This window comes from Daldinia loculata (genome assembly GCF_022478755.1).
Source record: "Daldinia loculata strain CBS 113971 unplaced genomic scaffold F4817scaffold_11, whole genome shotgun sequence".
Taxonomy (NCBI): domain Eukaryota; kingdom Fungi; phylum Ascomycota; class Sordariomycetes; order Xylariales; family Hypoxylaceae; genus Daldinia; species Daldinia loculata.
Genome location: NW_026054865.1, coordinates 603,939 through 622,095, shown reverse-complemented (window position 1 = coordinate 622,095; position 18,157 = coordinate 603,939). Strand labels below are relative to the sequence as shown.

The following is an 18,157-nucleotide window of genomic DNA, read 5'->3' as shown; positions in this document are numbered from 1 at the left end:
TACCGTCTCACTCAACAACACAAGACATATAAACTGCAATACACAACACATCCATCACATACGACTATAGGGTGTAGCGGCCGTTACGAAAGTATCGTCAATAATTCACGTAGCTAAGCAAGGTCTCTCTGACTCGTAAACGCTGCATGTTGCGCCATCTACTTTCTTAGCTTGATTTGCATAAGTATCCCCATATCGACTGCAACGATATTGTTCAACAGCGCCCAAATCTGTCGTGAGGTGCTCATATTTGCATCGACATACACCATATTACTCGAGCACTCAACCTTACCGAATGCCATCTCTGTTCCTAAAGCTGAGTTGCCGCCGAGCTCATGTTGAAGACCCTGGAGCTAGAGCTATACCGTCAAAACAATATTATTCATCTGAGAAAGTAGAAAATCATCATCTAGAAGCTCAGATTCTGGTTCCGAGTCCTCCTTAACAGTCTTGCCATCTTCGTCCCAAGCCATATCATGGTCCAGCAGCATAGTCTTACCAGTCAGGACGTCGAACGACTGTGTTTCAAACTGCGGGATTGAATGAGTCAGGATCCTTATGGTTTTAGGGGACGCCATTCGGGTTGCGAGAACTTCTGCCTGTTCCTGTATGTCGGCTATCAGTTGAAGCAGTCCTCCGGCTTGGGAACCGCATCGTTTAGCGTGAGCCGCGGACGTTATCCCCGGTAGGTCGGTAGGCAGATCTAGCACTAGGACGCTCAGATTCTCTAACGAGAGTAAACTTTGCATCGTAGGTAGCGATAGATAATCCTTCGGACTATCGAGGATCCCAGAGGCAATCAGGCTCCACAGGGTCTTCTGAGAAAGTGTGATGCACTTGAAGCACGCAGGAAGAGCGAATTCGAACCATTGGTTGCAAACTGTAAGACGGCCTAAATCCTCGCGGAAGAAATATGAGCCAATTTGATCAAAGATTTGTGTTAGAGTCTCGGGAGGTAATCGTAAAAGCGACATTGTGAAAACCGAGCAACGCGAGCCGTAGAAAGTTGTTGCAGTAGCGACACGTAAATTTGATTTATATTTTGCTCATTACAATTTACCGAGATGATGTCGGGTAGTTACACAAGGTTGATTATGTAAACTCGGGCTATTGTTGTAAACTCGGGCTATGGTGCAAACCCGCGGGGTGGCCTCCCGTATATGGTTTTTGGTGTTTTATTCCATAACACACGCTAAAAGGCTAAAAGTTTGGTGACAGCTCCATGCTTAGGTACTTATTGATATTAACTAGTTGTATTATATATCTCATTACTGGTATCATTTCTAACTATTGTGCCTTGGGTATACGACATACGTTTGCTGCTTCGTATCAAACGCTACTGGAATTGGAAGGGTGGCGATGCAAAAGGGGCTGGCTGGCTGATCAGATGATTGGGTATCAAATACCTTGGGTACTTAGACGAGGCTGTTTCTACCCCGACTTTGAGTAGGATAACAAATTTCTCTTCGTTATCTCATGGCAAACCTAAGCAATTACCAGGCGTACAACTTGACTTGTTGAACAGTCTCGGCCATGGCGGATCCTTTCACAGCTCTTGGAACGGCAAGCAGCATCCTTACCTTCGTCGAGTTCACATGGAAGCTATTTGCCAGCACATACACGATCTACAAATCCGCAACTGGCGAAAACGAAGATACCACGACCCTCTTGACTATTACAAAAGATGTTACCCGTTTTGGAGATGCTATCATCCTGGTACCTGGGTGCGAAGACGATCTACGTGTCCTCGTCGAGGAGGCGCAGAGTATTGCTCGTGATTTACACGAGGCACTGAGCAAACTGAAAGTCCGGGGCACCAACACCGGTTGGAAAAGCTTCAAGGCTGCTTTAAAGGAAGTGTGGCAAGGCAGCCAAGTCAAGACATTCTCTGAAAGACTTTCAAAACTTCAAACTCAGATCATTTTGCATATCCAGATGTTGACTCTGTAAGACTACTAAAAAGTCTCGAGGCAAAGCACAATACTGAACATGACTTAGGAGCCGCGTCTTGGAAAACTCCCACACGATTGCCCAATTTGAAAACACGAATAGAATCCTAGGGGTTGAAATGCAGACCGGATTCCAAGAACTACGCGAGGACGTTATTGCCGCTACAACGAAATTGGTGCCCGAAGATTCGATCTCCCAGCCCATAAAGAAGCATCCCAAAACCCAGGACGCTACCGACATAGTAAACGAAGACCACGTTGGCGAGATATTAGCAAATCTACAAGATCTATCCGTGAAAATCACTCGTCTCTGTGAAGCTGGCGAGAATACCCCGGACCATCAGCGCGTGCTAAAGAGCCTCTACTTTATCGGCATAGGGGCGAGACAGCAGAAGATACCGGATGCACATGCACGGACATTCGCATGGATCTTTGAGGGGAAGCCTCCGGGGTTTATCGACTGGTTGCAACATCCAAGTGGCATATTCTGGATCCAGGGGAAACCAGGTTCAGGAAAGTCTACTCTCATGAAGTTCCTCTCCAGCCACGACGACATAATCCTCCATCTGGAACCGTGGGCGCAGGGCAAAAAGCTCGTAGTCGCCAGTTTCTTTTTCTGGAACGCAGGTTCGCCGCTTCAGAAGTCCCAAGAGGGCCTCTTCCGTTCGCTCTTATTCGAAATATTACGAAGCCGTCCCCATCTCATCCCACGCGTATCTGCATTGCGGATCGAACTGAGGGGCCACTGGGATGACGATTGGTCTTGGACGGTTAATGAATTGTACCACATCTGCTACAAAATCCTTGAAGAATGCACAGATACTAAGTTCTGTTTCTTTCTCGACGGTATGGACGAATATGGAGCAGAAAAGACAGAACTAGGAAATCTTGTCAAAAGCGTCCAGAGTCTCGCTTTCCTCCCTAATATCAAACTGTGCGTTTCGAGTCGACCCTGGTCTGTGTTTGCAGAGGCTTTCGGCCAAAATCCCAAGTTGTCGCTCAAGGTTGAAGACCTTACTCGCGATGATATCCGAATATATGTCTCTGACAAGTTTGAAGGAAATCGTCAATTCGTTGAGCTACGAGATGAGGAACCGACTGCGTTCAACTTTACCGATGAAATTTGCCAGCGAGCCCAGGGCGTATTTCTTTGGGTTTATCTCGTAGTTCGTGACCTCCTCGAAGGATTTACCAACGGCGATTCTCTAGGATTTCTGCGAGACCGACTGGAAAGATTTCCGGAAGACCTCAATGCCTTTTTTCGACACATGATCGGTGACATAGAACCAATTTACCATCGGTCTACAGCGAGGATGTTTGAAATTGCTAGATTAGCAGCGGAGCCTCAGCTCTCAATTGCCTATTCCTTTATTGACGATATCGAGAGCAACCCTAAATTTGCAATTGAATTGCCCGTTGAGCCTATGTCTAAGTCCGAGGTGCAGAAACGGCAAGACATAATGAGACGACGATTGGATGCACGAAGCAAAGGACTACTAGAGTTCATGACCTATAGTTCTTCAGATCGTTTCGGAAACCTTCTGGGAGACCTTCTCGGACGTGTTGACTTTCTTCACCGTACCGTCCGTGAATTCCTTGATCGTCCCGACGGTCTAAACTCATTTCTAACACAGAATCTTGACGATTCGAATATAAGTTCGATGATGTGCAATGCAAATTTAGCAACGTTCAAGCAAATTCCGCGTGAAATTTATTGGGACGACGTCATGGAAAGCCGCATAGTCGAAAATATTATCGACTGGGCTGCGAAAGCGGAATATACTGAAACATCGAAGTCGTTCTTCGAAATCCTCGAGGCTGCAGAGTCTACTTACTACAAACATACTTCGCCTCGTGGTGAAACACCATCCGGTATTGACTTTTTGGGTCTAGTGTGCGAACGAAATATTCCTTCCTATCTCGAGGCAAAACTTAACGGTAGCCTGCCGCGTATTATTACCCACGGATCGACTCCCCCGTTACTATTCATGGCTTTAATATGGGAGGACTCGGCGGACTACCCAGAAGATGGTCATTATATTTGTCCGGGAATGATCAAAATTCTTCTGGATTACGGAGCTGATCCGAACGAGACCTACCATTCCGAAACCATTTGGGTACGCTTTCTCCGTTACCTAGACAGAAGAACCCTCGAAAGATATGATATTAAAAATGCTATTGAAAATGATATTAGATATGTGATTGAGCTTCTCGTAGATCATGGAGCAGACCTTGAAGTACCTACTTCGGAAGTGATCAAAGGCTGGTTCACCGAAGACGAATATGCTGCGCTATTAATAAGAGCCTCACTGCCGATAAGGCGTAAGCCTAGAAAGTCCAAGAGGCGCAAATTGAAATCTACCTTTCGCACTCTGCTACTAAAAATAAGGATATAAGTAGAGGCTGCAGGGGGGGAAGGAGACGCGAACCGAAGGCGGCTAGGCTCATCGTTGCATTTTAAACATATAAATGCATCGACATACCTCGTTCTGAGAACAAGGGGAAGGATAGCCCCAGATGAGAGCATAGACCGATTGTTATACTCAAACTGGAAATTTATGTAGGCACACCAGCTCCTACTTATACCTGTTAGGATTCTAACGTCACTGTTAGCTCTTTTACAAAGCAACAACGTAGGCTTCTCAACCCTAAAGAAAAGGCCTATGCTGTTCGGTCGAATATGACCGCGACAACTGGCATGATGCCCACGGCCTGTGGTGTCATATGAATGAGTGGCTATTTCTAGCCGAGGACGATAGACGCCCGGGCCTTATGGATCATACCGGATGGGAAGAACAGAGGTTAGTATCCCGCGCGGGATGACTTTGCCCCTTATCCCATCTACTGTATGTTGACTTAATAATAGTCTCTCACCATTCGGGATCCTACGGCGGCGGGTTGATGATGTGCGGTGGGGACTAGACGCCTTGTTCAAATATCAGGACCAGTCGCGCCCGCACATTATCTGTGCCATCTCTGATATCCTTCGCTGGTTGACAGCTACCCCTGTCGGCGATACTTTATGGAAGTTTGAGAGTGGCGTCGGGAATAAAGGCTAAGGGGAGTAATGGACTATTTTTTTTTTTATATAGGTGTATTTGGTATGGGTTTATTATGAGTGTATAGGGTTTTGTTAAATGTGTTTTCATATGAAATCGCTGGTATAAGCAAGGCGTTGGGGAAAGGAGGAAAGGGGGAAAACCTGGTTAGATGGCACACAAGCAATTCGTGTAAAGCATGATAATTATCTTAGAATCAACTAGGCAAATCCTCGTTCGTACGAACAATAGCATAATAACTAGGGAAATGAGGCATAGGGGCTTGGAATACGGGAGTTAATTCTCGGATCGAAGGAGGTCCTTAAACGGTAGCCATACTTCCTATAGGCAGCTCAGTACTCGAGGTTAGGCTTATATTATCACATACGTGGGTAATTTTTATTTTCAGTAACTATCTAAGTAGGTACGTTCATTCCCCATCGCCGTCTAAATGGCAATCGTCCAATTCTATGAGCGGTAGAATCCGATCCCCAATAGACATCTTTCTTACACTACGCCACCCTCTTCCACTCAACATAGCGTTCAACGCCAGTACAAGAAGACGCAAGAGCATCATCGAATTCCTCCTGGGCCCCAGGCTGTCCCGGGCATAACTTCAAAGCCGTAGGCCACGCGTCGCCAATCGTATTCTGCTCCTTCATCGCGACATGCAAGTCCTTCTCAATATCCTCGAAATGATTCGCAGCCATGTACCTAGGTAGTTAATCAACAGTCAGTCAGCCAGAGAGTCCTTCAAGCAATTGTTTTCTCAAGAACAACGACATACTCGCGGAAGAACTTATCCGCGTCAAGCGTGAAGCTCCGCGCGTCCCAGATCCGGTACATCTCGGCACCCTGCGGATTGCTCACGAGGCTGATGTCCTGGACATTGGTCAGATATTTCCGGATACGCGCGATATCGAGTTCCTTGCCCCCCCGGTTGCTGCCCTGGACGGTCTCCATCACCGCGTTTAAATACACGGTTATAAGCGTAGCGTGAGGATTTTCCGCCGGCGCCCTAAGAAGGGGCGATAGGCAGCGCAGGGTCTCGCGGGTGCCTAGCCAGCATGTATCTGAGATGTTGGAAGCCTGCCTGGTTAGCCTCGTAGAATGCTGATTTATGCGAAGCGGCATAGGGGATAGGATGAGCTCACCTCGATCCTGTCGTATGAGCCCTCCTCCAACACCAAGCGTTGGATCAGCTCTGTCGCGTTGAGGTTGAAGAGCTCAAAGTGTATTTTTCCAGTCGCAACACGGCGGAGAAAGGCGCTGAAGACGCCGCGGAGATAGGAGAATAGCTTTCCGTATATGTCTTCGGGAATGCGACTTGGTGTTGCTCTGACCTCGCTGAGAGGCCAGCCACCGAGGGGGTCTGCTTTATCGTCCAGAGGCCAGGAGGAAATTGTTTGGAATACTGTCTGGAATAGGGTCCTGGGACGTATTAGACTAGCGATTCTGGAGTTTAATACGGCTGCGTGGATAATAGCTCACGGATTAGGATAGTCAAACCCGATGCGCGGGTGACCAAAAGCCAGGAGTAAGCCGTCCTCTCGATACCGCTGCTTAGCGACGCGCATAGAGGGCGATACATCTTTGAAGTACCATCGATCTCGATAGTCTTCCCGCTCGGGTGCCAAAGTAATGGCCTGGCGTATCTTGCGAGCTTTCTCCAGGGTTAGATCTTCGGGCACGTCAAGGAATTCCATTACCCGAGCCCAGTCTTGCTTCTTTAAGACCAGGAGGAGACTACTGCCTGACTTGAAGGTCCATGTTTTTCCTATTAAGATACCTGGCTGCTTATCGACGGCTCGCTGGCACACGTCGCTTATAAGCGGTTTGACTCTCGACTGCAGCTCAGATAACGTGTCTTTCGTGATGGTGGCCGAGTACCAAACGTGGATAAGCGTTTCTGCTAATCTTTCAAAGTCGATCTGATCGGATTCCTCCTCTAATGAGCTCAATGCCAGAAGCAATATCACAGCGTTCCTTGCCGTGACATCAAAATCCCTGTCGTTGATTGTCATCTTGACCTGGCGCTCAAAATCAGGGGGCAGGTTCCGAATCGTTTGTACAGCGTTCCTCACATCTCCGGATGCTACTCCTCATTAACGTCTCGCTCGGAACCAAATGAAACTACCAGTCAACACGTACCCGCGAACAGGACTTCTACATCCTTATCGTGGGCTGGCCCCTCATTCCGCGGTAACTGGAGCACGTCCATCGCCGGCGTGTTGCCCCAGAAGTGCTTATTCGGCCCAAAGGTGTTATGTAAGTTAGTAGCGGCCTCTCCGCGAGACCAGGCAGGATCTCGTCGTTCTCGGTCCCAAGCCGGGAGCCAGGTGGTTTTTCTTAGTGGAGATTTGCACTCATTCTTGTGCTCACTCCAGTGCTTTACCTGACAATAACGACTGCAGTACTAGACCACCATTAGTATCTGTCTGTAGTGTCTACGAAACTATTTTCACTTACCAAGATTAGCTTACAGCCCCCGCAAACAAGCGTGCCCTCGCGAAAACAGACGCTACCCCCATCCTTCCAGTTGGCACATGGCGTTGGCACCACTGTGGTAGTTGACATTATGTCTTATATGTCCTCGCGACTAGAAGATTCCTACTTGTGCGATCTCGCTTCCTCGAGCAATCGTAGTTTGACAGGGGATTTCGTGGGTGCAGAATCCACGTCCTATTTGTAAATGTAGGCATGGCGATTAATTCTCCAACGCGATGTGCTGTGCCGTAGTAGCTTCTGTACAACGTCGGAGACTTGCATAAACGACTTGTCAGATATACTGTAATAGCATAGCATATACGCTACGACTCATAGCCATCTGTAGGAACGGGCTCCTACTCCTCGGCTCGATTATCGACTGGTCAGCTGGGAATGCGTGGTTTGCTGTCAGCCTCTTGCGCAATGATTATGGATTCCTACCGCATGTAAACGGGCGCCTCTGTACCGTGGCCGTTTCGTCCGATAGGCGAGGAGCGCTTATATCTTGTTGTGACGCTCAACGATACCCGGATAATCACACCTGTTGCTTTTGGCCAATCAGATGTCTTAATAAGAGTTGGGTAATAATAAAAGAGCAACAATGTCGATCTCGATGGGTGAGATACTTGCATTTTCCCATAAAACATAGTGCTTAGTAAAACCTACACCGCACAGTACAGATTGTAGCTTGCCCAAGGATATTTAAAACTACCGTTAGAAGCTTTCTTTTAATTTCTATATCGTGTATAGGATGTACTTAGCTTTCCCTCCGTATAACCTAGTCGAATTTCCAATGAAATGTCAGAGAAGTAAGACGCAAGACTCCTGGAAAAGCTTAAGTGATTAAAAGTAGTAACGCTAGGTCATAAATAGATGAAGAATCTCACGTACCTAAGGTGGTAAAAGCTAGGAGCAGTAACGAGCCAAGGCTTGGTAATCTAGCTGGCCCCCTGAAACTTACACTAGAATAGCGTCTATGCTGAACGTAGGAATACCATTCACATGAAATAAAAGCACACATATAAAGATATTTAGACTATATCTTAATTAAGCCACGGGTAGGGTAAACTATAAAGAAACTCATGCTTCTAAAGCTTTCGTTGGCGGCGTCCCAAAACTGTCACCACAAAACGCAGCTCAAAATAGGGGTTCTAGAACGACCCCTGAATGCCAAACCTAAGTACAGCAAGTATTTCCCCGATCTTGCCCAAGTTACTGGCTTAGAATGGCTTGCCTCTTTACGAGACTCAATTGATTAAATAGCCGTATACCATTTCATATACTGGTGAATATCGCGTCCATTGATGGTATGGTGGAACGCGAGATCGGCCTTTTGAAGAGCAGGTCTAGCCTTAGTTAGATGTAGCTCATACGGGTTGATCAGGTATGGCGAAGAAAAACTTACATAATCCTAGGTTCGTTTTAGTACGAAATATGCGTATCGTATGTTGAAGAGTGAAAATGCAGGGCAGTATGTGCTAGCATCAAGGCAAATCATTGTCAGTTGCCAAGATGTGTTGATTCAGTCGACCCGCAGAGAAACTCGTTAAACGTCGGCCTTTTCGGTGCGTAAAAGTTCCCCGATGGCTCTGGCATTATCTCGAGCGAGCTGCTGTCGAAGATCGGCATCCATATCGGCAGATTCTCGTCTAAAATTCCAGAGTCGGACCAGTTCACAGTACTCCTTAAGGGCGTCTCTATCGCTTCCAGGGGTATCTCGAACCTGGCGGAGCACCTCTATGCCATTCTCGTAGCCCGTTTCCTTTGACCATGGTTGAGCCGCCTTACGGCTACCTTTATTAGAACTAGGGAATGTGCTAGGCTTCCCGTTGTTATCGCCGCCAGTGGCTGGAGGGTCTGTGGCTGCAGCAATATTCCAAAGCAGACGTTCCAAGTTAGGATACTTCTTGGTCAAGACTCTGTACTCTGGCATGTCGGCGATTTCCGAACCCTTGGAGGTGGATTGATGCGTCATAGTTTCGCCGGTAAAATTGTAATTAGGTTGAGACTTAACGTCGTCTCCTGGTACTACAGATAAGGTATCTTTTGATTGCGGTGTAGGGGACTCTACAGGTGGATGATTGTCCCGATGCTCACGGAAACATGAGAGCGAGCACCTATGTACCGAAAGTTAGTAAGCTATACTAACGTCAAATATGAAACTATACTTACGTGTATAGGTTGCAGCGGGCGCATTTGTATTTGCTTTCAGTGCTATCGCAAACTAGGCATAGTGGTCTACCGTTCGCCATGGTTGGGATGAATACCCGAGGTTTGTGTAGGACAGGCGACTCGATGCAGATGTCCGAATAGTACCTAAGTATTGAGAACTTATCAAGGTCGTCCTAATTATTATCTTATTACCGAATATTAGATGAAGGTGAAGAATCTGCGCTTCAGTTGATATGTGATGAAACTGTACCATAGTTAATAACGAAAAATGTTCTGCTAATGCGAATATATTACTTACCGAAGTAGATGATAGATTATTCTCCTGAGTAGGCGTGCTGTATGCTAAAACTTAATTAATATTAGTTAGTTAATATATCTTAGGATTTGTATGAGTTTTTGAATAGCTCTTTATGAGATGTTAGACGTAAACATACCTTTTTCGAAAGGCAACACGTCACGGAAGTTTTTGATACCGCCCTCAATTGCACCGTGCTACCTGTTGCTTATCACAACCGAGGCGGGCAGTTGTATTCTGCTGTGGTTAAATCGCGAATATCTTTGAGAGCAACGAGGGGGTTTCTAGTTGCGCCTAGATCTCTGTGATTCAGGCCGCCTTATAAGACGCCGAATGATTGGCCCAGATAATTCCAATTGTTGTAGTCGAGGACAAACTACGACGACTAAGGGCCTGCCTAACTAGTGATGTTGACTCTTTTCTTCAAGAACACATTCAATGCCTTTGGTTATCACCGAACGGTAAAAGCATTGGTCACTTCCCTCTTCACAAGCGGACAAGTTTCAGACTGTGGCCTCTATGCAACTAGGCTTGAGAGATCGTTGTACTAGCATGGCTGACTGATTAACGCGGTATAGTGGTTGCCTTGTCACTCAAGTCAGTATCAGTGAATCAAATCGCAGAGCTTTAACGCGGCTGAATATAATATAAAAGTTATGAGGCTGAAAGTTCAAGGCGGGTAGGCAGTCAAGGTGTGGCTTAGGATCTACGAAAATGTCCAATAGGTAAGGATGAAATTGGAAACAAACGGTTACTCGATGGCCCGGTATATCTCTGGTAGATAGTCCCGCAAACCAATCAAAACCTGTGCAACAATCGGTTTGTCATCCGTACAATAGCCCACCTAAAATTCGAACAATGCGCTAGTTGCGTCATTGCCACTGATTGATAATCTACGGCTACTCTTATCGGCGTAATTCGGCAAACGTCTACCTACAATTAATCGCGCCTCCGATTTCACCTAATACTAATATTTAGATCTTTGTCTTATACTAGAATATATCAGACGAAAATATTCGCAGTCGCAAATAATTATCTTTACGTGTTATAAAGCCAATTGTCCCCAAAGGCGATCGGAATATCTAAGAGGGCGACTATGCCTTCAAGTCGACTTGTCCGGCCGGCAGCGGCTCTACTGTCCGCGACTACAAGAAAAGTCCGGCCCGCTACTTGCGGCCGGCTCTACGAAGCTGCGCGACATGCGCATACGAGTTCACAGGCGTTGGGTATATCAGCGAGGTCAAGACCAGTACTACAAACAGCCTCGAGGTTACCAACAGTAGCGCCGCGGGGTGTGCGAAGCATTTTCATCCAGACCGAGACCACGCCGAACCCGGATGCGCTGAAGTTTTTACCGAATCACAGGGTGGTGCCTTCGGAAGTTCCTACACCTTTCATCGAGTACCTAAATCCGCGGAGTACGATCGCACCGCCATACCCGTCGCCGCTTGCCGCACAGTTAATGAATATCGACGGGGTGACGTCCGTGTTCTACGGGCCCGACTTCATCACGGTGACGAAGTCACCCGATGCCAACTGGGTACACATCCGGCCGGATATTTTCAGCCTAATCACTGAGGCTATAACGTCGGGGCAAGAAATAGTCACTGTGAGCAATAAAGAGGGTGGAGATAAGGGCCAGGAGGTGGGAGAGGAGGACAGTTTGAGCTATAATGAAAACGATAGTGAAGTCGTGGGTATGATCAAAGAACTACTCGAGACTCGAATAAGACCCGCGATCCAGGAAGATGGCGGAGATATTGAGTTCCGTGGTTTTGAGAATGGGTATGTGAACTTGAAGCTCAGGGGAGCGTGCCGAACTTGCGATTCGAGTACCGTCACTTTGAAGAATGGTATTGAGGGAATGTTAATGCATTATGTGAGTACATCCCTTCCTCGGACCATCTTGCAACTTTCGCGTAGCCCAGTCACTTTGCTTTTTTTTTATCTTTTTTTAAAAAAAAGCATGAGACATGAGATTATTCAACTCGAGCAAGTTGCGAGGGTTGCTGAATAATCCAAAAACCCAATGATCTACGAGCCCCCTTTTCAACCTCAATAAAACTCTAGATGTATGATGCAAACAGTGCTAACAAGACGACAGATCGAGGAGGTCAAAGGTGTACATCAAGTAATGGACCAAGAGGAGGAGATTGCGATTCAGGAATTTGCAAAGTTTGAGGAGAAGCTTCGAGCACAAAAGGGGCCAGATGCAGCACCGACTACACCTGGCAAGGACTCATTGGATTCGGTCCCTGGGTAAAGCCTGAAAGACATGCTTCGTCCGATGTATGATTAGAGCGTCGTCCCAAGTACGTCATCTAGAAGAAATGAAAATACCCTAGTGTTGGTTTTTTTTAGGATGCAACTTCGGTTACCAACCTAGCTACCTAGGTTTTTGTGACAATCTCGTACCTTCAGCAGAGTTTACATCTGCCCGTGAGCCTAGGTGCCACCAGCATCATCAGCATTTCTGCGCGAGGGCTAATGCGGTCACCGGCCTATCGACCTTTTTTTCGCCATCTCTGCGTCGCGAATTAGGTTTTAGCTTTTTCTTTAGGAACCCTATCCGGCTGGGCAATATTAACTTTCACGATTAAGTAGGAAGTTGGCGGTAGGGCGCGGCATTGGCTTGGTGCATACATACATAGGCCAAGACAAGCTCCAGGATCGACCTTCTGCGCTGCTCTGCTCTGCTCTGCCTTTCGAGCCGCATCCCCGTCGTCCAAATCCCGGCGCTAGTGGTTAGGGCAGTTTCGTCGGTTACTCGTAAGTTTTATCCCATGAGGCAAAAAAGGGATGACACTACCAACTACCGGAAGGCGACGGACGCATACATATTGGACCGTGGCGGGTAGCGATTCGCACGGGTGTGGCAATGGGGGGCGAGGTATGGCTGGGGTTGCGTGGGTAACGTCCGCGTACGAAATCTCCCCGCGAGCCATGGCCATGTAGGAGGAGGTAGGAGGAGGTATGTATGCACGATGGGGGCCGGTCGTCTTGTTAGTTAGCTTGGTAGACTATGGGTTGCAGTACGTCTTACCCCGCAAAAGCTCTACCAGAAGATACGTCAAGATGCATGGAATACCGTGGGTCGTCCTTAAGAACGTACGGGTCTGATCTAGTAGAGCATCCTATCCTGAGCGTTATTACCACCTACCTTACCTAATGTGTTACTTTGGGGTCTAACAGTCTAAAGTTAGCGAGCATATCGGGGATCTGGATCATCTTAGATTCTTTTCGTTTAGATTATCCACTATACGCATATGTCATATTTACACTTCACTTACGACATCGAGGCTTCATGCGCCGAGACACGCACTTGGTAACGAGGATACCCTCTTAAAGATAGTAGCATTCAAGAGCCATCGAAGATGCCTTGTGTCTCCATGAAAATGGTGTACCCTCTAGAGTCACGGGGTCATATGTGAGACAAAAAGGGTATGTGGTGTCCAAGATACCCGGGCATATGTATTACGCATAAATGCTAAGTCTAGATGTTGTGTGAGGTCGGCAAGGCAATTCTCTCCGCGGAAAATAAGATGCCATCTCCTCTCTTCTGTAGTCCGGCGGGTTAGCGAATTCAACGTAGTGTCTAATAGAATCATCATTAATGGGGTCGTGTAATTATCTCAGGGTGGTATCGTGTTGCTGATTAGGGAATGACGATAGGTCACAATAAGTTAAAGTTATTCTCATAGCATTAGAGAAAAGACAGCTTTTCGCTAGTTTAAGCCCCTTTAGCGTCTAGGCTCTCCCAGTTGAATGTAGCAATCGGCCGAGAATATGCGTTGAGATGACCACTAGCCGTCGAACAAACACCCCGTATTATGTATATAGGAACTAGAAAAGGCTCTTTAGGTTAAGTTATGGATCTTAGCAAACAAATATAAGTTTATACTAATTAGTTAGTTAATTATAATAATTTGCTGCTGCTTTTCCGGCAAGCTTAGTGAATGACGCGGATTTCAGACCCCGTGCAGGCTCTTAGTTCTCGACTTGCTCTTCTCTATAGCCATACGGACCTTGTAACCAACAACTGCCCGTTCATGGATAGGGTTAGTAAACATGAACTGAAAATCTGGGGTAAAGCCCCTAGGGGTATACATATGTGCGACACCTTTGGGTACGGGTTATTGCGAAGCTTGCGCCACCTCCAAGGTTCGTGCAAACTAATCGTGTGACGACATCGTATATAGGTCGCTAAGGCCAAATGGTGGTATGTGTTGAACACGATACTAAGCTCGAATATCTAACAGGACTTCTAGGGGCTTGAGTATTGTATCGAATAATCCAGCAAGCGTAAATTCTTGGAAGAGCCAACTTCTGATTTAGGCTGAGGCTTGCAGGAAGAAATTGTCAAGAAATATAAAGGGTCACGACCCCTCCACCATCCCCCGGTTCAGGTCGCTTAAAGCATGCAGGAAACTGTGATATCCGCTATGCGTAAGAGGTTGGGAATACAAATAGTTGAAAATTCAAGTTTCCTTGTGTTCAAGTTATGCAGAGGGAGTAATAAACTTGAAGTATGTAATGCGACTCGTAATGCGACTTTGAAATTATTTGCTTGATGTTGACCTTCTTTTGGAGCACACAACACCATCGTACTAGTCTATCGAAGTTTCTGTAAGTCGGATCGCCGAAAGAGGGTGCGGGAATCGTTCGTTGCATCTGCTGGGCGTTGCGAGGAATGGTCCGTTACCCCTCCCCCTGTCGTCTCACAATCGGCTAGCATTAGGAGAGGTTCTACTCACTCACACCTCCACAATGTTTCTAATAACTTACCCAACTATCCTGTACCTTAGGTTTCTAATACTGGTTCTGTTGCTATATTCATACGAAGACCCCGAACGATGAGAAGCCCGTATTTTACCCGCTTCCGAATCCAATGGAGTCTCAGCGAGCTTTCTGATCGTCGAAGAGTTAAGCCAGGTAGTATTAACCCCGGAGTCTAATGCTATGTAAGGTAACAACAGTTTTGACGTGCAGTGCATGCATCAATCAGATATGCAGGAGGGCTGGCGCAACTTTCGTCGGGGTGCCATTCCCCAGATACGTGTAGTGAATGTAGTGAATGTAGTGAAAATGGAAGCTGGCCAAGTCCGGTTAAGACGGCTGCGTCTAACATGGAATAAAGGACTGACTCGCAAGCCTGGAGCTTTCGCGTCCATGCATGGCCTTTGGTACATGTACTCGGTCAGGAGAAGGCCCTATTCGCCGCACCGGGCGAGTTTTTGTCGAGATCTTCAACGGTGGGCTAAGTCGTTAAGAAATGACATCCCAACCCTTGACTCTTGATTGGTGTGGCTTATGCACACCTCTACGGAACAAGACCTTCGGTGTGTATATAGCCTAGTTATCGATAGTTTTGGAAGAGATACTAGAGAAATCCTAACCAATCTGAGTTGCCGTACGTACGGTCTCAATTCCTCGCACGAAGACTGTCCTTGTCATCCGAAGTGGCCGTCCAAAAAAGAAGGCATGTTTCGAAAGGCGGAAGCCAAAAGTCTTTTGGAGAGCAGCAGCTAAGCGCCATCATATGTCATAAATGTACTCTTTGAGCTCTCACCCACGGAGTAAATGTACATATGGATGACAACTTGTCTTATTCTGAACAAGCATATATATCAGTCCGCAGTATAATAAAGAGCTCGACGGAAATATGGATGTGCATCTCACTGGATTTGATATTGGAGAAGATTTCTGTGAAGGACTACGAACATATCAGACTGACATGTTATTGGTTGTCTTCTCGACTCCCCGGAATAGCAAGGATCATTAGCAAACCAGCTCGAGCCAATAGAAGTCTCTTGCTTAACCTCTCTCTCGCACGTTCGATAGCTCAAGATCAATCTTCCCCACACTCTTCGTATGTCCCAAGTTAGAAGTTAGAACCAAGATGCTTGAATCATCGGCATCATCGACTGGATAAGCTTCTTGGATGGGTCTAATTATGATTGCATTATACATAATAAAAGCGTATAATTGGGAAAATGTCAACTCTTGGAAGGATACTGTGTGTGAGGTACGGTGTATAAGCGGCTCGGGCTAAGCCTGATGATCATCCTTTGTGCCCTAAATTAATAAAACCCATCTGTAGGACCCGCTCGTCCCCAGACACCAAATTCCTACGCCCGCCTTTCCTCGATTTGGGAAGGTCAAGTGGGTCCCTCGCTTTGTTATTTCTTGAGAGTATTGAACCTGCCTCCACTGCTCCAGCAGCCCAGGTACAATCTTACAAATAGGTAAGCAGTTGCCTACCTAGGTACATGTAAGTACCTACTTAGAAAAATTAATTTTCTAAAGGCGCACAACCTTACCTAACCTACATGTACCTAGTAAAATACAACATACGAATTCTTTTTTCGAGACCCTTTTTTATTTTTACACATGAACCATATACGGGACAAGCTTATAGACAAGCAAGCTTGCATCGCCGGCCATCCCATCCCTATCCGCTCATCCACCCTCGAAAAATCCACTCTATTACTGCACATACACCTCCTTCGTGCTAAGTTACCACCTTACCAGCTACCTACGTGCATACATACTTACATGTATCTGCCTGCGCACAGCATCGTCAGTTCATGATCGATGTAGCCACCTTTTTCCTACCTGATCATACCTGACCACGTCTGTCCCCTTCTCACTATCTATACCTATTGGGTCGATAAGTTCCCCTCGCACTCAACTGACACATATATTTTGTTTCCGGTTTAATTCTCTCCTCTCATCTCGTTTTATGATTTCAGGTTTATATCCTCTTTCGGCCTATCTTCGCATAGCGCTGAGTTAGGCATAGGCGCTACGAGGTGTACCCTTTTATGATTTGCAGGGAGCTCAGTTACTGCTAAGACACCCCCCAAAGCCTCTGAAGACTGGTGTCTCTCCCGGGATTTAGTGGGGGAGGATTACCGCTACCGTATGTACATACATATGTATCATCCCTGCCCGCTGTTACCAGCCTAACTTTAAAACCCAGCTTCCGTTCCCCACTAGCCACTTTCCTTCATACTTTCCCTCACGCGAGGGTCTCGTGTCGCAACGTTCAACTGCTTGCACGGGTCCTGGATTTGTACTGCTAAACCAATCAGTTACTCCTACGAATTACTTGCCTTAGGTACCATACCTAAAGACCTACCTAAACTACTTCCCTTCCCCGCTCTTCAATTTCAATACCCTCCAACACCCTCCTACGCCCTCGTCCGTCCATCTGCAATTGCCGGTCTACGACAATTACGGCGACAAATCCACATCTCTACGGACCATTTGCGTGTCTTTGCTCAGCAACGGCCTTTGTGCAAACTACTCGTCACCACAGATTTCCCCGAGCCAACGATGCGCTCTTCCGAATAGCTTCGTCGCAAAGCATTCGAGGTCGTACTCATACGCCTACGAACTGACAAATTCGCACGTACGAAATCTTATTTTAGATTGCCCCCCAACACGGCGCCTCTACCTACCGCGAAGACCAAAAAAAAACTTGACAAGAAATCAGCTTGGACTGCATCTGCGACGAAAACTTCTCCGTCCTGTCCATCCTGACAACTCAATTTAGAAATCGAGAAGGGTCTTTCTGGTGGCGTTTTTGGATTTGGGACTGGCGATCAATACCGTTACTTCACTTCGGTCGACCATTCTTTTTTTCCCTTGAGATTGCGTTGCCTGCCGGCCTTTCATTTTCTCAATAGACACGGATTCTTCGATACCCTATGAATAGATCTAATATTTTTCGTTGACACCAGTAAGTATTAAATCTCTTTGTTTTACGCTATGTCCACTCTTGACTAGACCGGCTATCTCTTGAGGACGTAATTTGGTCTGCGCCGGCGTTGTGTGGTTCATTATATATAAGGGGCGTGTGGAGATGGATTCGCCGAGCACTGGCGCTCAAGATAGGAAACGCCAATCATACCTCCTTCGTCTAGACTTAAATCATTTGCAGCATTTACTTTTGGCGGGGTGATCTTCTCATTTCGTTTTCATTTTCATCTCAGTTTTGGTTCTGGTACCGTAGCATGACTAACACATCGCGTAGGTTTACACGATTTACTGCCGTCATAGACGCTCGAACACCTCCCCGGAAACCGCCTGTAAATTCTGGGTGTTATTTTTTATTACTATTTTGAGGTCTTGGTCGGTTATTGTCATTGCGTTTCAGTGTGGTTTTTTTTTCTTTCGGCGATTATTAAGCCGAAATCGATCATCTGCAGACC

General features: G+C 46.6%; 5 protein-coding genes across 5 annotated transcripts; 2 read left to right on the top strand and 3 right to left on the bottom strand.

The window, feature by feature from the left end:
• Positions 1-4: 4 nt before the first annotated feature.
• F4817DRAFT_27443 (uncharacterized protein) lies at positions 5-1,254 on the bottom strand. Its single transcript, XM_049299477.1, has one exon. It carries the CDS (start codon positions 972-974, stop codon positions 360-362), a length of 615 nt encoding a protein of 204 aa, XP_049161376.1. The 5' UTR covers positions 975-1,254; the 3' UTR covers positions 5-359.
• Positions 1,255-4,483, top strand: F4817DRAFT_27474 (uncharacterized protein). The gene is made up of 2 exons (XM_049299480.1): positions 1,255-1,946; positions 1,999-4,483. The coding sequence occupies exons 1-2, from the start codon at positions 1,534-1,536 to the stop codon at positions 4,343-4,345; spliced, it is 2,760 nt and encodes a 919-aa protein (XP_049161375.1). The 5' UTR covers positions 1,255-1,533; the 3' UTR covers positions 4,346-4,483.
• Positions 4,484-5,499: 1,016 nt separating this feature from the next.
• F4817DRAFT_313777 (uncharacterized protein) lies at positions 5,500-7,564 on the bottom strand (the record flags this gene model as incomplete). Its single annotated transcript, XM_049300301.1, has 6 exons — positions 5,500-5,701; positions 5,775-6,076; positions 6,142-6,418; positions 6,479-7,082; positions 7,139-7,403; positions 7,457-7,564. The coding sequence occupies 6 exons, from the start codon at positions 7,562-7,564 to the stop codon at positions 5,500-5,502; spliced, it is 1,758 nt and encodes a 585-aa protein (XP_049161374.1).
• A 1,456-nt stretch (positions 7,565-9,020) lies between these two features.
• On the bottom strand, positions 9,021-9,726 carry F4817DRAFT_313776 (uncharacterized protein; the record flags this gene model as incomplete). The annotated part of the gene is made up of 2 exons (XM_049300300.1): positions 9,021-9,591; positions 9,647-9,726. 2 exons carry the CDS (start codon positions 9,724-9,726, stop codon positions 9,021-9,023), a joined length of 651 nt encoding a protein of 216 aa, XP_049161373.1.
• Positions 9,727-10,725: 999 nt separating this feature from the next.
• Positions 10,726-12,508, top strand: F4817DRAFT_27307 (HIRA-interacting protein 5). The gene is made up of 3 exons (XM_049299450.1): positions 10,726-11,820; positions 12,046-12,230; positions 12,363-12,508. The coding sequence occupies exons 1-2, from the start codon at positions 11,038-11,040 to the stop codon at positions 12,202-12,204; spliced, it is 942 nt and encodes a 313-aa protein (XP_049161372.1). The 5' UTR covers positions 10,726-11,037; the 3' UTR covers positions 12,205-12,230; positions 12,363-12,508.
• Positions 12,509-18,157: the final 5,649 nt, after the last annotated feature.

What these genes read in the sequence shown, in the direction of transcription:
- F4817DRAFT_27443 (XM_049299477.1), bottom strand. Translation starts at nt 974, where the DNA reads ATGTCGCTTTTACGATTACCTCCCGAGACTCTAACACAAATCTTTGAT.
- F4817DRAFT_27474 (XM_049299480.1), top strand. Translation starts at nt 1,534, where the DNA reads ATGGCGGATCCTTTCACAGCTCTTGGAACGGCAAGCAGCATCCTTACC. An exon ending in CATATCCAGATGTTGACTCT is followed by an intron (nt 1,947 to 1,998) that starts GTAAGACTACTA and finishes AACATGACTTAG; the next exon opens with GAGCCGCGTCTTGGAAAACT.
- F4817DRAFT_27307 (XM_049299450.1), top strand. Translation starts at nt 11,038, where the DNA reads ATGCCTTCAAGTCGACTTGTCCGGCCGGCAGCGGCTCTACTGTCCGCG. An exon ending in AGGGAATGTTAATGCATTAT is followed by an intron (nt 11,821 to 12,045) that starts GTGAGTACATCC and finishes ACAAGACGACAG; the next exon opens with ATCGAGGAGGTCAAAGGTGT.